At 42.2% G+C, this 21,571-nt stretch overlaps 1 protein-coding gene across 4 annotated transcripts in view; it reads right to left on the bottom strand.

The window, feature by feature from the left end:
- Positions 1 to 21,571, bottom strand: part of LDLRAD3 (low density lipoprotein receptor class A domain containing 3) — a 143,616-nt gene that overhangs the window by 88,162 nt on the left and 33,883 nt on the right. For 2 of the 4 annotated variants that reach the window (XR_013221465.1, XM_077287031.1), the window contains exons 2-3: positions 15,372 to 15,515; positions 7,545 to 7,586 (exon numbers count right to left, since the gene is read on the bottom strand). Coding sequence is in view for 2 of the 4 variants with exons in the window: in XM_077287031.1 (XP_077143146.1) it covers positions 7,545 to 7,586; positions 15,372 to 15,515 (186 nt within the window). In the remaining 2 variants the exon portion in view is untranslated. The remainder of the gene's footprint in view (positions 1 to 7,544; positions 7,587 to 15,371; positions 15,516 to 21,571) is intronic. The other 2 variants (XR_013221466.1, XM_077287032.1) reach the window with 1 other exon arrangement.

Genomic DNA, 21,571 nt, shown 5'->3' with positions numbered 1-21,571 from the left:
CCGTTACAACCAAGGTAGGCCTAAGAGCATCTCTGAACGCACAGTGCGTCGAACTTTGAGGCAGATGGGCTACAGCAGCAGAAGACCACACCGGGTACCACTCCTTTCAGCTAAGAACAGGAAACTGAGGCTACAATTTGTACAAGCTCATCGAAATTGGACAGTAGAAGATTGGAAAAACGTTGCTTGGTCTGATGAGTCTCGATTTCTGCTGCGACATTCGGATGGTAGGGTCAGAATTTGGCGTAAACAACATGAAAGCATGGATCCATCCTGCCTTGTATGGAGCATCTTTGGGATGTGCAGCCGACAAATCTGCGGCAACTGTGTGATGCCATCATGTCAATATGGACCAAAATCTCTGAGGAATGCTTCCAGCACCTTGTTGAATCTATGCCACGAAGAATTGAGGCAGTTCTGAAGGCAAAAGGGGGTCCAACCCGTTACTAGCATGGTGTACCTAATAAAGTGGCCGGTGAGTGTATATATATATATATATATATATATATATATATGTATGTGTATATATATATATATATATATATATATATATATATATATATATATATATATATATATATATATATATATATATATATATATATATATATATATATATATATATATAATGGTGGCCCGATTCTAACGCATCGGGTATTCTAGAATATGCATGTCCATGTAGTATATTGCCCAGCCACGTAGTATATTGCCCAGTGACGTAGTATTTTGCCCAGTGACGCAGTATACAGCACAGAGCGACATAGTATATTGCCCAGTTACGTAGTATATTGCCCAGCCACGTAGTATATTACCCAGTTAGGCTGGTTTCACACTTGCGTTTTGATCTGCAGCGTTTTTAAAAAAAACGCATGTGGTGAAAAAACGCATGTAAACGCGGCAAAACGCCGCGTTTTTTAGACGCATGCGTTTTTGCATGCAGAAAAAAAAACACGGCGTTTACATGCATTTTTTCCTGCGTTTGCATTTTTTAAACGCATGCTGAGAAGTGTGTGACAGCTGCCAATCATCAAAATCAACTAGAAAACCCACTAAAAACAGAAATAGCTAGGGTTAGGGTTAGGATCCCTAGTAACCCTAGGGATCCTGATCCTAACCCTAGGGATCCTAACCCTAACCCTAAGGGTTAGGATCGTAACCCTAACCCTAAGGGTTAGGGTTAGGATCCCTAGGGTTAGGGTTAGGATCCCTAGTAACCCTAGGGTTAGGGTTTTCTTGTTTTTTCTTGTGTTTAGGGTTAGGGTTAGGGCTTTCTTGTTTTTTCTTGTTTTTTTTTGTGTTTTTCTATAAAAACGCATGCGTTTTTAACGCAAGCAAACGCATGTGCTTAAAAACGCATGCGTTTACATAGACAGCAATGCATTTTTTTGCCGCAAAAAAACGCCGCTAGAAATTACTACAGGTTGCATTTCTGCAAATGAACGCACGCGTCAAAAACGCATGCGTTGCCAAAAACGCGTCAAAACGCACGCTAAAAAACGCATGCGTTTTTTAACGTTAAGTATAGGGAAAAAAACGCATGCGTTTTTTAGCGCTAAAACGCTGCAGATCAAAACGCAAGTGTGAAACCAGACTTACGTAGTATGTTGCCCAGTGACGTAGTATATTGCCCAGTGACATAGTATACAGCAGGGGTGTCAAACTGCATTCCTCGAGGGCCTCAAACCATGCGTGTTTTCAAGATTTCCTTCTCATTGCACAAGGTGCTGGAATCATTCTGTGCAGGTGATTAAATGATCACCTGTGCAATACAAGGAAATCCTGAAAACATGACCTGTTTGCAGCCCTTGAGGAATGCAGTTTGACACCCCTGGTATACAGCACAGAGCCACGTAGTATATTGCCCAGTTACGTAGTATATTGCCCAGTGACGTAGTATACAGCACAGAGCCACGTAGTATATTGCCCAACCACGTAGTATATTGGCCAGTCACGTAGTATATTGCCCAGCCACGTAGTATATTGCCCAGTGACGTAGCATATTGCCCAGTGACGTAGTATACAGCACAGAGCCACGTAGTATATTGCACAGCGATGTAGTATACAGCACAGAGCCACGTAGTATATTGCCCAGCCACGTAGTATATTGGTCAGTCACGTAGTATATTGCCCAGCCACGTAGTATATTGCCCCGCCATGTATGTCACAGGTTAAAAAATAAAAAATATACATATACTCACCTTCCGAGGGCCCCTTGTAGTTCTGTCGCCAGTGTTCGGTGCAGGCGGCAGCTTCTGGTCCCAGGGTGTGATGACGTCGCGGTAACATGACCGTGACGTCATGGCAGGTCCTTGTCGCATACCATCCTTAGCACTGGAAACTGCCGCTTGCATGGATCGGTCACCGGAGCGTCACGAGGAGCGGGAAAGGCGGTGGAAGGTGAGTATATAATGATTTTTTATTTTTTTTATTATTTTTAACATTAGATCTTTTTACTATTGACGCTGCATAGGCAGCATCAATAGTAAAAACTTGGTCACACAGGGTTAATAGCAGCGGTAACTGAGTTACCCGCGGCATAACGCGGTCCGTTACCGCTGGCATTAACCCTGTGTGAGCGGCGACTGCGGGAATTATGGAGCGGGCGCCGGCCACTGACTGCAGGGGAGTAGGGAGGGACTAATCGGACTGTGGCCGTCGCTGATTGGTCGCGACAGCCATGACAGGCAGCTGGTGCGACCAATAAGCGACGCGGGATTTCCGTGACGGAAGTACACCTTAGACAATATATATTATATATATATATTGTCTAAGGGGTACTTCCGTCTTTCTGTCGGCAACTTCCGTCACGGAAATCCCGCGTCGCTGATTGGTCGCGGCATCTGTCTGTCATGGAAATCCAAGTCGCTGATTGGTCGTGGCAAAACGCCCACGACTAATCAGCGACGGCCATAGTCTGGCAGCGAAATGGCCGCTGCTTTACTGCCCTGCAGTCAGCGATGAGAGCTCACACAGGGTTAATGCCAGCGTTAACAGAAAGCGGTGTAACACACTCTGTTATCGCAGCTATTAACCCTGTGTGACCATCTTTTTACTATTGATGCTGCGTATCCAGCATCAATAGTAACAAGATCTAATGTTACAAATAATAATAATAATAAAAAAAAAAGGTCTCACCATCCGACGTCAGGCGTTGTCCTCGGCAGTGCAAGCGGCAGGTTCCGGTGCCAAGGATGCTATGCGAGAAGGACCTGCCATGACGTCACGGTCATGTGACCGCGACGTCATCACAGGTCCTGCGCTCATACCAACCCTGGGACCGGAAGCTGCCGCGTGCATCGCACACAGGCGCCAGGACTTCAAGGGGCCTTCGGAAGGTGAGTATATGTTTATTTTTTATTTTAAGTCTTTTTTAACCACGCATATAGTACCCACATTGCTATATACTACGTGGGCTGTGTTACATACTGCGTGGGCTCTGTAATCTGTAATATACTACATCTGTGTGCTATATACTATGTAGCTGGGCAATATACAATGTGACTGTGCAATATACAACTTGACTGTCCAATATACTACGTGCTCTGTGTTATATACTACGTAGCTGTGCAATATACTATGTGGCTGTGTCGGTTCTGTCATATACTACATCGACTGTGCAATATACTACGTAGCTATGCAATATACTACGTGCCTCTACAATATACTACGTGGCTATGTTGAAAACATGACAAGATCCAGAATGGAATAAGAGAAGCATATTTAGAAAGCACTCTCCATGCAATACTAATGAGCAATAAAGAACCTATGGGAGCTTAAATGCCTAATCAAATAAACATCTTTATCTATAAGTAAAAAATATATCATAACTGCCCAATTAGTACAAAAGTGCAAAAAGAACTTTATTTTTACAGTTACAACAGGGCAAAAAAGTTCAGAAAATTACAATACAGATAAGTTACATCACACAAAATAACAATAATGATTAAAAACCAGAAAATGACAATGCAACCATGGTGCGACCACACAGGCAAAAAAGTGATAATTAGAACAGGAATAAATACCATTAGAGTGGCATAAAAGCCATATTATATATCCTGAACTAAAAACCTACAGGAGAGAGGGGGAGCCAAACCGGGACATAATGAATCTGGGCCACACAACATATGAAAACCCATTTATGGGTGTATCATATACACTCACTCTGTCTATATATATATATGAGTGGCGAAGACTCGCAGTGCCGCATAACACCAGACAGCTATATGTAACAAAATCCCTTAATGCTACCATAAATACACATCACCAGACCTCTTACCCATGGCTCAGTAATATAATTGCCTGTGCATTGCGCCGAGGCCCCCTTTTTTGCCCTGTGGTAACTGTAAAAATAAAAGTTCTTTTTGCACTTTTGTACTAATTGGGCAGTTATGATATATTTTTTATTTATAGATAAAGATGTTTATTTGATTAGGCATTTAAGCTCCCATAGGTTCTTTATTGCTCATACGTGGCTATGTTAGATACTACGTGGCTTTGCTATATACTATGTCGCTGACCAATATACTACATAGCTGTGCAATACACTACGTAGCTGTGCAATATACTATGTGGCTGTGCTATATACTACGTGGGCTGTGTTATATACTACGAGCCTGTGCAATATACTACGTGGCTCTACAATATACTACGTGGCTATGTTATATACTACGTGGCTCTGCTATATACTACGTAGCTGACCAATATACTACATACCTGTGCAATACACTACGTGGCTATGTTATATACTACGTGGCTGTGTTATATACTACGTAGCTCTGCTATATACTATGTACGCTGTGTTACATACTACGTAGCTCTGTTATATACTACGCAGCTATGTTATATACTACGTCGGTTGTGTTATATACTACGTCACTGTGCAATATAGTACGTAGCCTGTGCTACATACTACCTACATATTCTAGAATACCCGATACGTTAGAATCGGGCCACCATCTAATATAATATAATATAATATAATATATTTTATATTACCACAGCGCCATACACAGTGTAGTGGTCGTTCTTAGGTACTGCGGCTCAGCTCCTATTTATTTCAATGAGAGATGAGCGGTAGTACCACGGTGTATGTAGCTGCGCTGTTCTGGCTCCATGTCGTTCATATCCATCCACCACGGGAGCTGCACACCGGTGATTGGTGGGGGTGCCGGGTGTCTGGATTTTTTTTTATGACCTATCCCAAGCATTTATCAACACTTTGGAAATATGGATAAAAATGAAGGATACAAGTCAAATACTGGTATTTGTCATGTTAACGTACACACGCATGAAAATATAAAGCGTGGACTTATTATTCTCCTTTCTGCAGGAGTCACTTATGGCTCAGAAAAATAAAAATGCTGAGTGATTCTGGATAATTACTGACGGATGAAGGATGCACACAAAAACAATGGATAATGGACAGGATCTGTCAACAGGATTTTTTAACAAAACAACAGTAAAAATAATTAAAGTGAGCCCCTGTGCACCTGGACCGGACACAGATGGAGGACAGGCGCAGCTATTCGGAGGGGGTGAGGTGTCTCTTCACAACCATGTAACATGACAAGGGGCTGGAAATGTTCATAAATCATCCATGTGCCGCCCTTGTGATGGACGCTCGCCCTTGTGATTGACGCCCGCAGAGTAGATGTAACCTCCAATAAATACTCCACAGGAGGACAGGGTCCTGATAGGGCCTCTCTCTCCAGGATGGAGATGATTTACCAGTCTCAGGATTTGGAGGTTATAAAGTCACAGATGGTAGGGACAGGTAGGAGCAGGCAGGACCACAAGTACCACAATGCAAGAGCACATTTCACGGAGGCAGACATTCTGCTGGGGTCTAAGGTCTTCGAAAGAAAATGTGTCATCAGTAAACAACCTATTGGTTGAATCAGGCTTTTATCTTAAATATATATTGTTTAATGTCCAACATATTCTTTCTTTCTTTATTTTCTATATCATTATATAGAGTAGAAAAATAAATCAAAATCTTGCAATTTGCACAATAGCCACTAGGTCTTATAATAATAGACTGTACAGATGACTTTTCAGCACTCATTATCATCACAGACAAAATTACAAAAAATGGAACACCTATATACAGTAGATAACACAGGATCCACCATTCACAATAGGTGATGTCACAGTTCACCTCCTCCTGTACAATGACTGATAACATCTCTATATACAGTAGATAAAGGATCCACCATTCACAATAGGTGATGTCACAGCTCACCTCCTCCTGTATAATGACTGATAACACCTCTATATACAGTAGATAACACAGGATCCACCATCCACAATAGATGATGTCACAGCTCACCTCCTCCTCCTGTACAATGACTGATAACACCTCTATATACAGTAGATAACACAGGATCCACCATTCACAATAGGTGATGTCACAGCTCACTCCTCCTGTACAATGACCGATAACACCTCTATATACAGTAGATAACACAGGATCCACCATTCACAATAGTTGATGTCACAGCTCACCTCCTCTTCCTCCTGTACAATGACTGATAACATCTCTATATACAGTAGATAACACAGGATCCACCATTCACAATAGGTGATGTCACAGCTCACCTCCCCTCCTGTACAATGACTGATAACACCTCTATATACAGTAGATAACACAGGATCCACCATTCACAATAGGTGATGTCACAGCTCACCTCCCCTCCTGTACAATGACTGATAACAACTCTATATACAGTAGATAACACAGGATCCACCATCCACAATAGATGATGTCACAGCTCACCTCCTCCTCCTGTACAATGACTGATAACACCTCTATATACAGGAGATAACACAGGATCCATCATTCACAATAGGTGATGTCACAGCTCACCTCCTCCTCCTGTACAATGACTGATAACACCTCTATATGCAGTAGATAACACAGGATCCACCATACACAATAGGTGATGTCACAGCTCACCTCCCCTCCTGTACAATGACTGATAACAACTCTATATACAGTAGATAACACAGGATCCACCATTCACAATAGGTGATGTCACAGCTCCCCTCCTGTACAATGACTGATAACAACTCTATATACAGTAGATAACACAGGATCCACCATACACAATAGGAGATTTCACAGATCACATAATTCCCAATGCCCTTTGCCCAGATTAGAGCATGCTCAGATAACACTTCTATTCAAAGATCTAGGACCCGAGTCTGTTTATTGCTGCTAATGTCCATGTGCCCAACAGGGAAAATCTGATATTAGGCCTGGTAGGCAGTGTGAAAATTACAAGAGTTTATTTTTATTTTTCATATCATTATATTAAAATAAACATTAAAAATGTTTTAAAACAAAATGTAACAAAAGGATTTACACAATTAATTTTCTGATGCAGTTTTTCTAATGTTGTATGTCAGTGAATAGAAGGACTGGGCTTATAGCTTGAGCAATCTTATTAAATTAAATATCTGCCTCCTTACTACGATGAAAAGATGAAAGTACGGCATGCAGGTAATGTAAGAGTCCATCTAGAACATCCATGGTGGAAAGTTACCTGTCCGCAGGGGCGCAGGTCTTCTGATTTTTACATACTTGTCTGATGTAAAGTAAAAAAAAAAAAATAAAGAGGAAAGAGAGAAATACGGTCACTCCGAGTGTGCGTGTGAACAAAGACTCAGTTTCGCCGCAGCTGGAAAGTATAAAAAAAATATATATATTTAAAAGGGTTGTTCCATCTGGGATATTTACGGCAAACTCATAAATTGCCGCTTGAGTTTGCTCAGCAATTTTTGGCGCTCCAAAACAAATTAATCTAAAAAGTTATGAATGGGTGGCCATCCTTCGCCGTTTCCGATAACACATGCTGGGGCCTCGCTCTCCGGACAGATCGGACATTTGTGTCATATCCTACTGGTTTGCCATAAATGGTCCCAGTGGGAATAATCCTTTAACCTGAAGAAAGCAGAATTTTGAAAATAGCTCTGGAGTATGGAAGGAGATGGGACAACTGCAAAATAACACAACTTTATCTGTTTTCTTTCAGACCCTGAGATTACAGAAACCCAATCGCTACCTACAGGAAACGGGGGTAGGCGTAATGGTGGCGTCTAGTAATGGCTAAACAGAAACCTTCCCTAAATGCTTGGATGCCTCAGTTGATATTGGTGGAGTAACCTAAGGGGTTAAACGGCCCATATTGGAGATGATCGGACCCTGGCAGCAGCAGTGGGAGCATGCCAGTATATCCAGGTGCAGATGCCGCCCAGGGCTTAGGTCTTGAACGTATACATTGGAGTGCGGTAAAAACCATTCATTCACAACAGCCCTACATACAGTGTCATCACCAACAAACCTGGTAAAGTGTCCATGAAACATGGGGGTCTATTCTGCCCAGATTTCAATGGGCAACACCCACCATACACAAGAGCACTGCATGTACTGAGCAGGCTCCAGGGTGGAGTTCAATTTTTTTTTCTATTTTCGTCAACTATTTGAGTCCAGCTCAACAGGACTGGATTTTCCTTTTCTTTTTATTTTTCAAAAGAAAATATGGTGCATACAAAAAAAAAAAATTTTACATGGTCAACATGACCCAGTCGACGCGTTTCGACTGCACTAGGCAGTCTTACTCATGACCCAGTCATTTATTTGAAAAATAAAAAGAAATGGAAAATCCAGTCCTGTTGAGCCGGACTCCAATTTTTTCTATTTTCCTTGATGTGAGCTGGAATCAAGTTTCTTAAATAGCTGACACCTGAATCTAACTGCAGTGATCAGAGCGAGCTCTGATCGCAGCTGTTTAACCACTTCGATACCACTGTCAATCACGATGGAGGCATTTAAGCGTCTGAAAACGCGGGAAGAGCTTGTCCAGATCACAGTATATTATACAAGTGACTGCAAGTTCAAGTCCTCTAGGGGGACCAAAAAAAATATACATTATTTATGCATTTATGTTTTTCACCCTTTTTTTTTTTACTTTTTTTTTTTTATTTAGAAAATGTAAAACTTTCTGAACACTTGATGAACATTGTAAATGAAAAAAAATGTAACATTATTTGTTATTGCAGTGTGCGTAACTGTCCGAATTAGTAAAAATCTAAGAATGTTTAGCCCATAAGTGAATGCCAAAAATGGAAAAAATAAATATAAATGGCATAGTCACTACTTTATGGTTACTTCGTCTTATAAAAAAAAAAAAAAAACTAAAAGAAAAAAAAAAAAAGATTGGAAAATCATATGAACCCCAAAATGGTGGCAATAAAAACTACAGCTCGTACAACATAAATCAAGCCCTGCAAGAGGAATATTGTTAGAAAAAAACTCCGTTTCCAACAGCTTAAATGCTGCGGTCACGATTAACAGCGGCATCTAAGAGGTTAAACTGCTGCGAACAGAGCTAGCTCCAATCACAGAGAGTAGACTTGGCTGCCGGCTGTGTAACATATCAGATCCTAAGCCCCCTCTATACATACATGCGTGACAGATGTTGCCAAAGGAGACCTGGGAAGAGCGGACCCCCGGCACTTACCCAAGTTATCCGGGTCCTGGCCATGCTCCTGGATAGCCATCTTTTCATCCTTTGTCTGGGATTCCAGATAAGTGGAGTTCCTACATAAAGGGGCCACCAACTCATCTGCTTATCGTCAGCTGTCATTTTCATTCGGGCCTTTTCTTCCTGGCATGAGACTAAATCGGAGATTCTAAAGAACTGCGGTTTTCTGATGAACAGAACTTGGACTAAATTGACCCATCTCCTTGATCGATGTGGATTGAATGAATCCGGTCGGGATAGACACAATGATCCATAATGAAGAGTCAGCGCTTTGACCACTGCAGCATCACAAATCCTAAAACCTGGAGGATAACGCTGAAGTCGGAGAACAGAGGTGTAGTCTAATGCGTATAATTCACTTTAAATTGCAAATGTTGCCCTTTGCCCCTTAGAAAATTGATGAGAACAAAACATGGAAGACAGGCGTTTATAGCAATTTATGTTCCAGGTAATTTCTTGTTCTCTTCTCAGATTGCAGCAAAAAAAGAAAAAAAAAAAAAAAAAAAGAATAGAAAACAATTGGGCATATTAGCGGCCATACTCGAGATATCTATCGGAAGGACATTGGTTCGGCAGTCGGCTCTCTCGCTCAACCTCTCCGTACACATGAGCAGAAAGGAGAAAACCATTATCTGGGAACCTCTGACCCCGACTCATCTTCTCCGAAAACAAAAGGATCCATGTGGAAATTCCATCTGGAAGAGTCTTCTGAACCCGGCCGAAATCAGCCACTTTGGTCACCTTTCATCTATTATCAGATGTTGACAAGGTGATAGGTGGTAACATCCAATGTATTTTTCCTTTTCCAAGATAATCAACAGAGGAATAAAAAGTTCTAAGAAAAGATACTTAATTTTACAGAAAAAAAATGCAATAGAACTTTCCAAGATGCCTCCCTTTTCTGTGACATTGTTTCAATAGCCTTTTTCTTTTTTTATCCCTCTCAGAGCCGCCGGCTTTCAGTCATGTAGGCGTGGCCGGAGCTACAGTAATCTCAGACAGCGGCGGCTGTAACCATGCCCCGGTAGTTTGAGTGACAGCCGGCTCAGCAGTGCATCAGTGTAGAGCCAGCTGTTAAAGTCCCGGGGTAGGCTTACAGCCGCTGCTCACTGTGACTGTAGCAGTGCCAGCCACACTTGTATGACAAAGCCGGCGGCTCCTAAGAAATCATTTTCTCTCGGTAGCCGAACTTTCAGTATGGCAGCCGGGCACACGGCATGTATTACTGGAGGGACAAATGCTGAGCTGTACTTTAATCTATCACTACAACATGACTGATGTGCGGTCTCACAAGCCGATGCTGTGCCCAATAACAGAGCTATTGGACCATTTATAATGTTACTGGCAGCCCCTAGTTGACAATTTTGGGCGTTACATGCTTTATTTTCCAAGACAACAACTATTTAATAAGCTCCGATCTGGAATCTAGAGAGAATAGGCTTTTCTATACAACTGTCATTACTCAATGTCCCCGTGCTGCAACCGATTATCTATTTGCCATCAAGGAAAATCATTTGTGAAAGGAGCCGTCTAGGAAGTAGGCCGGGTCTATCACAGAATCACGTTCTGCAGTGGGGATTCAGATAAAAATAGGAGTAGACTGCAACAGTTTTGCCTTAGGAAAGTTTGATGCAGCTGTCGACTTGCGTCAGCTGTGACACACACACTAATATATACATAATTTATTTTTTTGATTTCTTTCATTCATAGGACCAAGAGCTTTGGATAAGCAAAGGGATGTGTAATCTAGGGACAAGGATACAGTACCGCGCTGGGCCAGCAGAGGCAGCAAGGGCACACGAGATGTAATCATATAAGACGTCATATTTACGACTATAATAAATCCTGTCTTGCAGCAATCATTCAAGATTTGGGGCTTCAAATAAAGGAATTTGTGAATTAAAAAGGGTTTGCCATAACAGTATTCAATTAAGACAACCTCCAATAGCCGCTCCACCCAAGGTCCCTCGGACCCTCTGGCAGCCGCTCCATCCAAGGTCCCTGGGATTCTCTGGTATCCGCTCCTCCCAAGGTCCCGCAGACCCTCTGACTGCCGCTCCATCCAAGGTCCCGGGGACCCTCTGGCAGCCGCTCCACCCAAGGTCCAGGGGACCCTCTGGCAGCCGCTCCACCCAAGGTCCCAGGGACCCTCTGGCAGCCGCTCCACCCAAGGTCCCGGGGACCCTCTGGCAGCCGCTCCACACAAGGTCCCGGGGACCCTCTGGCAGCCGCTCCACACAAGGTCCCGGGGACCCTCTGGCAGCCGCTCGACCCAAGGTCCCGGGGACCCTCTGGCAGCCGCTAGACCCAAGGTCTCAGGGACCCTCTGGCAGCCGCTCCATCCACGGTCCCGCGGACGCTCTGACTGCCACTCCACCCACGGGCCTGGAGATCCTCTGGTGGCTTCTCCATCCAAGGTCTCGATACCTTGGCTTCCAGTCTTCTACTTAGTTGATGGCAATACTCTGTCGGCACAAGAAGGGAGCTGTTTATTATGGGGTGCTATATTTCAATATCTCAGCCAGACCCTTCTTTGTGATTACCAGAGAAGGGGGCAAGCTTAGCAACTAAAGTCAGCAGTCATCCAGCCACTTTTATACAAGCTCTGGCCACTGACCTAGTAAACTAGTATAATTTGCTCACAAGTTAAGGAGCACCAGCCAAGCTGAAAGGACTCAGGATGGGGCGGCTCCTGGCCCAACAAGACTAAATTAGTAACGTAAAGTGCATACTAAAAAGTGGCTACTGTCGGCATATACACTAATGAAGGATAATGTTCAATAGCAGAAACACCGGACATTCATTTTGCCTCTGTCTCGTGAATGGGTGTCTAAGAGAACGTTAAAGTACATGCCGGGAGCTTATCGAGGTGTACATTCCTTTATAACAAGGTCACAAACTATTCACTAACAGCAAAAAGAGATCATCAAAATGGGTAACTGAACTACAAAGAAAACGAAAAATAACTGCGGTTCATTTACATAAAACTCCTTAATCTACACTGATACACAATCAGGAGAGGAGGGAGACTGGCGCTTCAGCTGCTGATGTATTTAGGTCACAGAGATAGTCTAGACTGGATACAAAGCCAAGGCTGGATTTACACCGTTTGATCAAACTGCAGCAAAAGTCAGGATTTCTAATCAATTTTGCAAAAATCGTGACTGCGCTGGATGCAGGTTTTCTACCTGTGGTGAGCAAAGTAGGAATTGTTCCCTTCACAAGCAAGAGAGACACTTAATAAAACAGCACAGAAAAAAAACAAAAAAACTGTACAGCCAAAATTCACAAATCTGTCAGCAGAATACCAGTTTCTGCTGACAGTAGTCTCTATTCTGTCACAAAACATCCAGTGATTAACGATGTACTGAGGGGCAAGCTGCATACACAGCTCCGGAGACCTGCGCCTCAACTGACAGAAGAGCTGTATCATAAGCACACCTACCTTCGTGAGGAGAGGAGAAGGGCTGTGACAGCAGAAGTAAATCTTCTCCTCAGCTGACTGAGCACAAAGGATTTATTTTTCCAGGTTCAGTCCTCCATGCTCAGTCAGTTGCGGAGAGGATTTATTTCTACTGATATCACAGCCCTGCTTCTTGGCTCACTGAGGAACTTCTATGTACGATACAGCTCTTCCGTCTGTTAAAACTCAGGTCTCGGGAGCGGTGCTTTGTCAGAAAACAGTCCATCAGACAACGTGATTAGGATAGGTTGCAGTTTGAATTATGTGAGGGGGGGTCATTTAATTTCATTCTTGGAGAATCCCTTTAAAAAATACTAACAATCTCTGCTCTCCTGTTAGAAATGCAGTTTCTGCATTGGAACATCTCTGGTTTTCCAGATGGAACGTTTTTGTGTTTTAAAGTCACATTTCGTGGGTCTGTAAAAATTGTGGTGGACGATACATGCAGATTATGCCGGACGTTGCAGATGAGAGAAGAGCAAAGTGGACACCAAGTCCCTGCACACTGGAGTCCTGGAAATGGGGACCCGAAAGAAGGAAAATTAATGGGTGACCACCCAAACATTTACCCTACTCCGTATGATCGAGGGCTCATGCCCGAAGAGTTGCTACAAGCAGTATTTCACTGTGGCCTCATGTTTAGAAAATAAATAAATAAATAACCGCTATCTGAGGTTTCTGTGGACTGACCATGGCTCTATCAGGCTGAGGGCAAAGACATTTACACAATGTGAGCCTGGATAATAGGGGGGATTATGGCACCATCGTGCTCATTGCTGTGCAAACTCACAGATATTAACTGATTTTGCAGGAAATTCAGCCTGTACCTTGAAATGTACTTGAAGGGAGATTAGCCATAATATTGGTAAAGGCTGGATCGTACGACCGTAGAGCTTATTTTATGGTCCACAATATGAATGCAAGTCCCAGCTTATCCGAGTCTCGGAATACATTGTCAGAAAATGACCTATTGTTTTACATCAGATCTTTATGTTACATGTATCTTATCAAAGAAAATATGCTTTTAATCACGATCTTTATAAAAAATAAAAAAGTAATCTTGCTATTTTCACACAGGCCTATTTTAGACCAACTTCCTGTCGTTTCACATAAGAGTTTTCAGCAGTCTCATTATCAGCAGAGGCACGAAAACCTCTATACACAGCTGATGACAGTATCTGCAAATCACAATAGGTGATGTCACAGCTCACCTCCTCCTGTACAATGACTGATAACACCTCTATATACAGTAGATAACACAGGATCCATCATTCACAATAGGTGATGTCACAGCTCACCTCCTCCTCCTCCTGTACAATGACTGATAACACCTCTATATACAGTAGATAATACAGGATCACCATACACAATAGGTGATGTCACAACTCACCTCCTCCTCCTGTACAATGACTAATAACACCTCTGTACCTCTGTATACAGTAGATAACACAGGATCCACCATTCACAATAGGTGATGTCACAGCTCACCTCCTCTGTACAATGACTGATAACACCTCTATATACAGGAGATAACACAGGATCCACCATTCACAATAGGTGATGTCACAGCTCACCTCCTCCTGTACAATGACTGATAACACCTCTATATGCAGTAGATAACACATGATCCACCATTCACAATAGGTGATGTCACAGCTCACCTCCTCCTCCTGTACAATGACTGATAACACCTCTATATACAGTAGATAACACAGGATCCACCATTCACAATAGGTGATGTCACAGCTCACCTCCTCCTCCTGTACAATGACTGATAACACCTCTATATATAGCAGATAATACAGGATCCACCATTCACAATAGGTGATGTCACAGCTCACCTCCTCCTCCTCCCTTCAAAATGAATTCTACCCGCACACATTAGATGCCTCGATACAAAAGATAGTGTCTAAGTCTGTTCACCGCAGGTAATGTACATGTAAATTTCGTGAACAGGTAGTCAAAAAAAAAACGTGGCCAGTGTGAAAATTGCAAGATTTCTATTTTTTTTTTTTTATTTGTAATACAAAACATGATATGGGAAAAAATATATATATATTACACACCCAAAAATATTTAACACTAAAACCTGATCGGTCATTTTCTGGTGATACATTCCCTATAAAGTGGGTCATCCAGGATTAAAAATATATGGCTGATTGCTTCTATAGGATGTGTTCGGTATTGCAACTATGCAGCAAGTCACTGCGGTTAAGCCGCAATACCTTGGACAACCTCTGTACAGGTGTGGCGCTGTGTTTGGAAACAATCAGCCATGTTTTTCTAATTTTATTCACTCCACAAAATTCTCTCAAATCGATGTTCACGTAATGGGGAAAAAAAAAAGGCCGAGGTCAACTTACGACACTCTTTTTCATCGCTCTCATCAAAGCAGTCGGGTAATCCATCGCACTGCCAGCTGCCCGGAATACAGTCCCCGCTGCTGCACATGAAGTTCCCAGGGATGTTACATCTTGTGCCGTTGCTCCCAGGTATCAGCTGTCCTTCTGTAAGACAATGGAGGAGACAAATAAATCAGGTGACGGACAATAGAAAAGAAGATATCCGGCCAGTGGTGCATGAATTAAAGTTACCGTACATACGGTAGTTTACATAGGTCCACCAAGTTCAACTGAGGTATATGTTCACCCACAATCTATGATTCGGTCAGACCTAAAAGAGCAAATCTTTTCCTCCCAATTGTCAATACACTGGACAAAACGTCTGAACCTTAGACATTTACGGTACATAAAAGCATCCGGGCCTTTTCTGAAACCATCATTAGTTCCCGCTGCGACCAGCTTCGAAGGACGACTATTCCACAGACTAATAGCTTTTTTGTTACTCAATAATATCCAAAAATAATAAATTATGGCACTTACTACATAGTACAAATCAAAACCACACACTCAAGCTAAGTGTATACAAAGTTGAGCACCGAAAAGATACATAGTATTAAAATAACTATTATTGAAACAAAATGATTTAAAAAGAATACAATTTAAAAAAAAAAAAAAAAAAAAGAAGAATGTCCTATAGGGGACGACAGTGTAGCCCAAAAAAAAAAAAAAAAAAAAAAAATGTACTATCCGAATAGGATATATCAGTATATAGAAAGGTTATTAGAAAAATTCAAGCACTGTGACCCCCCATCTAAAGATGATTCCTATTGTGCACCTGGGATAATATATATATATATATATATATATATATATATATATATATATATATATATATATATATATATATATATATATATATATATATATATATATATATATATACATAGAAAAAGATCTAACTAGTACAAAGATAACACACATGAACATAAAAGGGACAAAACCCAATACCGTCATCGATGAAGAGAGGGTCCTAGAATTCCACTGAATAAAGAAACTTTTAGTATCAGCATTTCCTCAAATTGAATGTAGGATCATAAATAGAAAGGATTAAAAAGCAATTAAGGGGTCACATGGGTGCAGGAGGAACTATTGAATTCACCTTCTATATACAAACAAAGTCTCCCATGCTGATGTTTTTAAGAAGACCCTTTGAAATAAAAGTACCTGTATGAACGGGTAGTGGCAAGACTCCGGGAATCATAAATGGCTAGCTATATCGCACCCTCACCCCAACGTGCGTTTTACAGGAACTTCTTCCACCCAGATCCTTCTCTACAAGTGACTCTTCATTTTACTCCTTTTACAATAAATGGTGGCCAAATATTAAAAGAGTGCCAGGTGCAATTTTCATACTGTGTGCTAGGCCTAATATTAGACTCCTAGTTCTTGTTGGGCACATGGACATTAGCACAACAATATATTAGATAATGATACTGTAGATAGATATTATATGCAAATGATGAAAAAATGGAAAAAACATTCAAAACTTCTCGCTTTATTATTGACTGTCGAGGAATGTCCTCATTATTGACTTTCGAGGAATGTCCTCCCGTAGCTGCAGCGTCTCTCCATCGAGGGCCGAGGGATTACAGAGGCGATGCCAGCAGTGGATTATGATGATTTGCCCAAGGGCATTCAGCAGCTGTATGTTCCTCAAACGATCATTAATAACCTCATTGATAGCAGCCGAGATTGGAGATGCCGGGGTTTCTGCATGTGGCTCATACTCAAGACTAAATAAATCTTAATATTTTGAAAAATTTGATTCCATTTTTTCCATCAGTTGCAGATCAGTAAATGGTCTATTCATTCTGTGATTTCCATCATTCCAGCACTTTTTCTTTCCTGGGAGTTGAATTTCAATGTGGAGTAGCATATATAATACATACATACATTTAACAGCCAGATAAGGCAAGAGGTCATTTTCCGATGAACACGTTCCCCGTGACACCATAATAAGAAGAATTACCATAAAATGAACGCTTTACCATGAGATTCACATACAGCAGTAATTGAGATCATTTCAGTATTTTAGATGACACCTTCTGAATCCTAAATATTGATCCCGTGCCCTTTTACCGCCCTCCACTCTTTTTCTCACCGTGAGACTTTATAAAACCTCTCCATTGCTCATTATTATAAGGTTGCTAATGAATCTTCCTGTCACTTCTGGTGACCTGAGAACCTGTGGTGGAAGCGGGATTTGCTGCGGAGCAAGTCACAGATTACAGCAGAGTTCTCCAATTCACGCTCCTGTCTTCGTTCCAAGAAGCTGCAGGAAGACGGTCAACGTCAACTGATCGAATGCACCATCTAGATTACTTTTAGAATTAAAGTCAGATGTTCATATATATTGAGTTTTTCCTAATTTATTTTTATTTCTTTATTGTAGCTTTTTGCTCTATTTTCTGTAAATGATTACGGGGAAGCATTGTAGCCCGAGCTGCTGCTCTACTTCTATGGGAGAGGGTTGTGAACATGCTCCATGACCTGTGCAGAGATTATTGTGCAGAGAGGAGAGTGTACTGTGTCCACATCCTTTTATGAATGGTAGATACAGTGTCTGTAGGTTTTAACAACATTTTTATCCTGTCTATGGTAATGAGATACCTGCCAAGAATTGATCTCTACACTGCAGGAAGTAACAGCCTATTGAGCGGCAGAGTGAGAACTGCAAGAGTTCAGAAATTCATTTTAGTATACAGAGAGCGATATGGATTTAATTTTTTTATGATTGCTTCCCTTTAAGCAATCTGCTTAATTATAGACTAAGACCAAAATTTTGTAAGAAACTGGTGCAATCATTCATTTTTCAATCTAAAATGTGACAATCATTGACAAAAAAAACTCATTTGTTGACGTCTTCTGTCCTAATACTCTCTTCTACAAAGTTCCTCGAGGCTTTTACCTTCTTTTTCTAGTGCAGAGGATCTATGTAAACAGACAGATACACAGCTCCTTGTAAATAGGTCGTGTTATGTAAACCTGGAAGACTGTGAGCTGCTGGCAGATTTGTAGAGAGCCATAAACATCCAAGCCAACCAACGAGCTGCCAATCACCGGCTGGCATAGGAGGCAGCGCAGCCATGTTGTCTGAGCACAGGCACTTTCACTAAGAAGAAGCAGCAACATGCGCTTACTGTAGTGATCATGGAAGGCTGTGGTGGCCTTAGATAGGCGCCTGGACAGGTCAAAAACTGTCCGACAGTTTTATATTACGCCCACGTTACTTTACTATTGTTGTATGCACCATGGTGGCCAAACATAAAATGTCAACAATGATCACAAAAATAGTTTTCAGACTATAGGAAATCGGGACCAACACCGTAATCAAAAAGTGAAAGAATACAAGAAATCTTCTGCTTCTGGATCATGACAACTTTGTAGAGAGCAAGAGTCATGTAAGGATCACTACTTTCCGTTGTACAAGTATGTACAAAACATTCGCACAACGAAAAGTCGATTATCTAAATCAGTCACCCATTTGTCACGGAGGTTTGTAGTTTTGTAGTCTAAGGGTCGGTTTATTCTTGCTGACTTGTAGTGTTTACCACCAATTGGCCACACATTTGCCGATAGTCGTTGGATAGCCCGTTCAGACAGTACAACTGCAATTACACGCACAACATATGATCATTCTGACCATGTAAAAATCATTGTACTTGGCAGCAAAGGTTCTGTTTTCACCGGACGATGTGCTGCAAGCAAGCTGAAAAATAGTTTCACCCAACAAACGAGCAGTTTACCAACTCTTCTGGTGACTGGTAGTCTGTTTACACTGTATGCTTATCGGGAAACGAGTGTTTCTGGGAATGATCATTGATGATATTCGGCCAGTGTAAATGCACCCTGAGGGATTGCCCAATCCTCACACGTAAAGCCCACAGTAAAAGGCAAGAACTTTTCTGCAGGAGGACCCCGATGTCACCAAAGTAGTCACAGACTGACAGCGTAGTAATATAGTCAGTAATGGAGTTGATGGACGTCTTCGGGAGAGGGCTAAGGATGCACCAGTGGATGAGAGGGCAGTCTAGTGAGGAACGGAGACAAAGTTCTGAGACAGGGCTAGAACGACAGGTACCAGAAACAATCCTAAGGGTGAAGCAGAAGCAATACTTAGGAAGAAGATCAGGATCAGAAGTCAAACCAAGAAAATAGGCCACAACTACTGATAGCATTTTGGATGCCCGTTGTCTTAATAACCTGCTTCCACCATATAATCAGAGCAGAAGAGAGGGATGACAAGAGCAAAAAAGGAACGGAAAGCAGCCATTCTCCGAGGCTCGCCTTCTTGACCTAGTAGTGCAACTTTCCTAGGAGTTAGAGCTCAAATCAGAAGATCCCATATATAAATTATAGGGATAGAAGATTGGCATAAGTTGGACAAAACTTGTACTTCCACGTTAAGCTGCAAATATGAGTTGGACGCTTTGACATTCACATATTCTGATACGTGAACATCATGAGAACCTTCTCTACAATAACCTTTGCGCCATCAGCTTGAGGAACGTTCATTGCACTTGGTGTTTACCTGATATTCTCTGTTTATCTCTCATCTTTTCTAAAAAGGCGAGTTCTGGTTCATTGTTGCTGGTCTTTTCCATTAAATGAATACAGCATCTCTTGGCCCATTATTCTTAATTCACTTTCAGGATTCCTGAAAACCGCCAGGGTGATATGTTGGGCGGGGAGCCAGGCTGAAAAGCTATCTTCCTGAGGATTTATATTTCCTTGCGGGGCATGGTAAAATTTCAGGTCACTCGACTGCTTCCTTGTAAAGTGCACTTTGTGCTTCAATCTGTGATGATATCAGCAATCAGCAATGATCTTAAGGGCTGTTATATCTAAAGACGAGGCGCTTACAAAGCAGTGTCTGCCATTAAAGTCACGTGGAAATTCGGAGATTGGAGGCCACATGGGCAAGGTCAGGTTTCTGCCCTCACAGACCTTACGGATTCTGCAGGCAAAGTCCTATACACACACACACACATCATTTAGCAATGGTCACAGAAACGGAAGGCATTATACATGTGATTTCCACTACTGCTAAAACTGTGAGATAATGCTGCCCAATTTCTATGTGCATTGGTGGGGGAACGTGGTGCACCCTATCCATCCAGTCCTTCTAAAACTAATTTCCATCTATATCTATGACATGCAATAGTTACATTGCACCTAGATCGATCCTTGAAGTCATTGGTCCAGACAAGTAGTTGTTATGCAGCATGAACAGAGGAACTTGGTACAGCAGGACGAGCTATTTGGAACCATGGAGGCAGATGCGGCAGGAACCATGGAGGCAGATGAGGCAGGAACCATGGAGGCAGATGCGGCAGGAACCATGGAGGCAGATGCGGCAGGAACCATGGAGGCAGACGCGGCAGGAACCATGGAGGCAGACGCGGCAGGAACCATGGAGGCAGATGCGGCAGGAAGCATGGAGGCAGATGCGGGAGGAAGCATGGAGGCAGATGCGGCAGGAAGCATGGAGGCAGATGCGGCAGGAAGCATGGAGGCAGATGCGGCCGGAAGCATGGAGGCAGATGCGGCAGGACGGCAACTGAAGGAACAGAACCGGAACAAATAGAGCACACTGACGTCATGGCAAGTTGTGTAGCACAGTTTGACAGCGATGTAGAAGAGTTAACTCAGCAATGAAGAACCAAAGTTGCAGAGCTGAGGACCACAGGAGGTTAAAGTCTAGCAGAGTTAACTCAAAGCAGAGCTAGGTTTGTTACAGAGTTTAAGGCATCACTGATGCAGCTACTAAGCAGGTTTGTCCAACAATATAACAGAGCTGGGTTTGTCACAGAGTCCAAGGTAAAAACTGGCCAGCAGTGTAGTAGAGTAACCCAGCAATGCTGCAGAGCTTGATTTGTTGAGAGGTCAACACCTGAAGCGTCTCTCAGCCTAAATCGTCCTATAAGGTTGGAGTGTGTGACTTTAAAAAGGGGAACAATGAGCACAATAACAAGAGGTAGATGGCCAGGTCAAGAGGACACAGTGCCAGTCACTGAAGCCAGTGCAGGCAAGTAGAAGCAATTCCTGCAAACACTTGCAACATTTTCCATTTACAACTATCCAAACGAGGTGTATTCTTTTCTTGAAAAACATTTCAGGCTTGGCAAACATTTTTCAAGAATGTCAGGTGCCCTCCCATA

The sequence above is a fragment of the Ranitomeya variabilis genome, chromosome 2, assembly GCF_051348905.1.
Source record: "Ranitomeya variabilis isolate aRanVar5 chromosome 2, aRanVar5.hap1, whole genome shotgun sequence".
Lineage (NCBI taxonomy): Eukaryota > Metazoa > Chordata > Amphibia > Anura > Dendrobatidae > Ranitomeya > Ranitomeya variabilis.
This window is presented reverse-complemented; position numbering and strand designations above follow the sequence as displayed.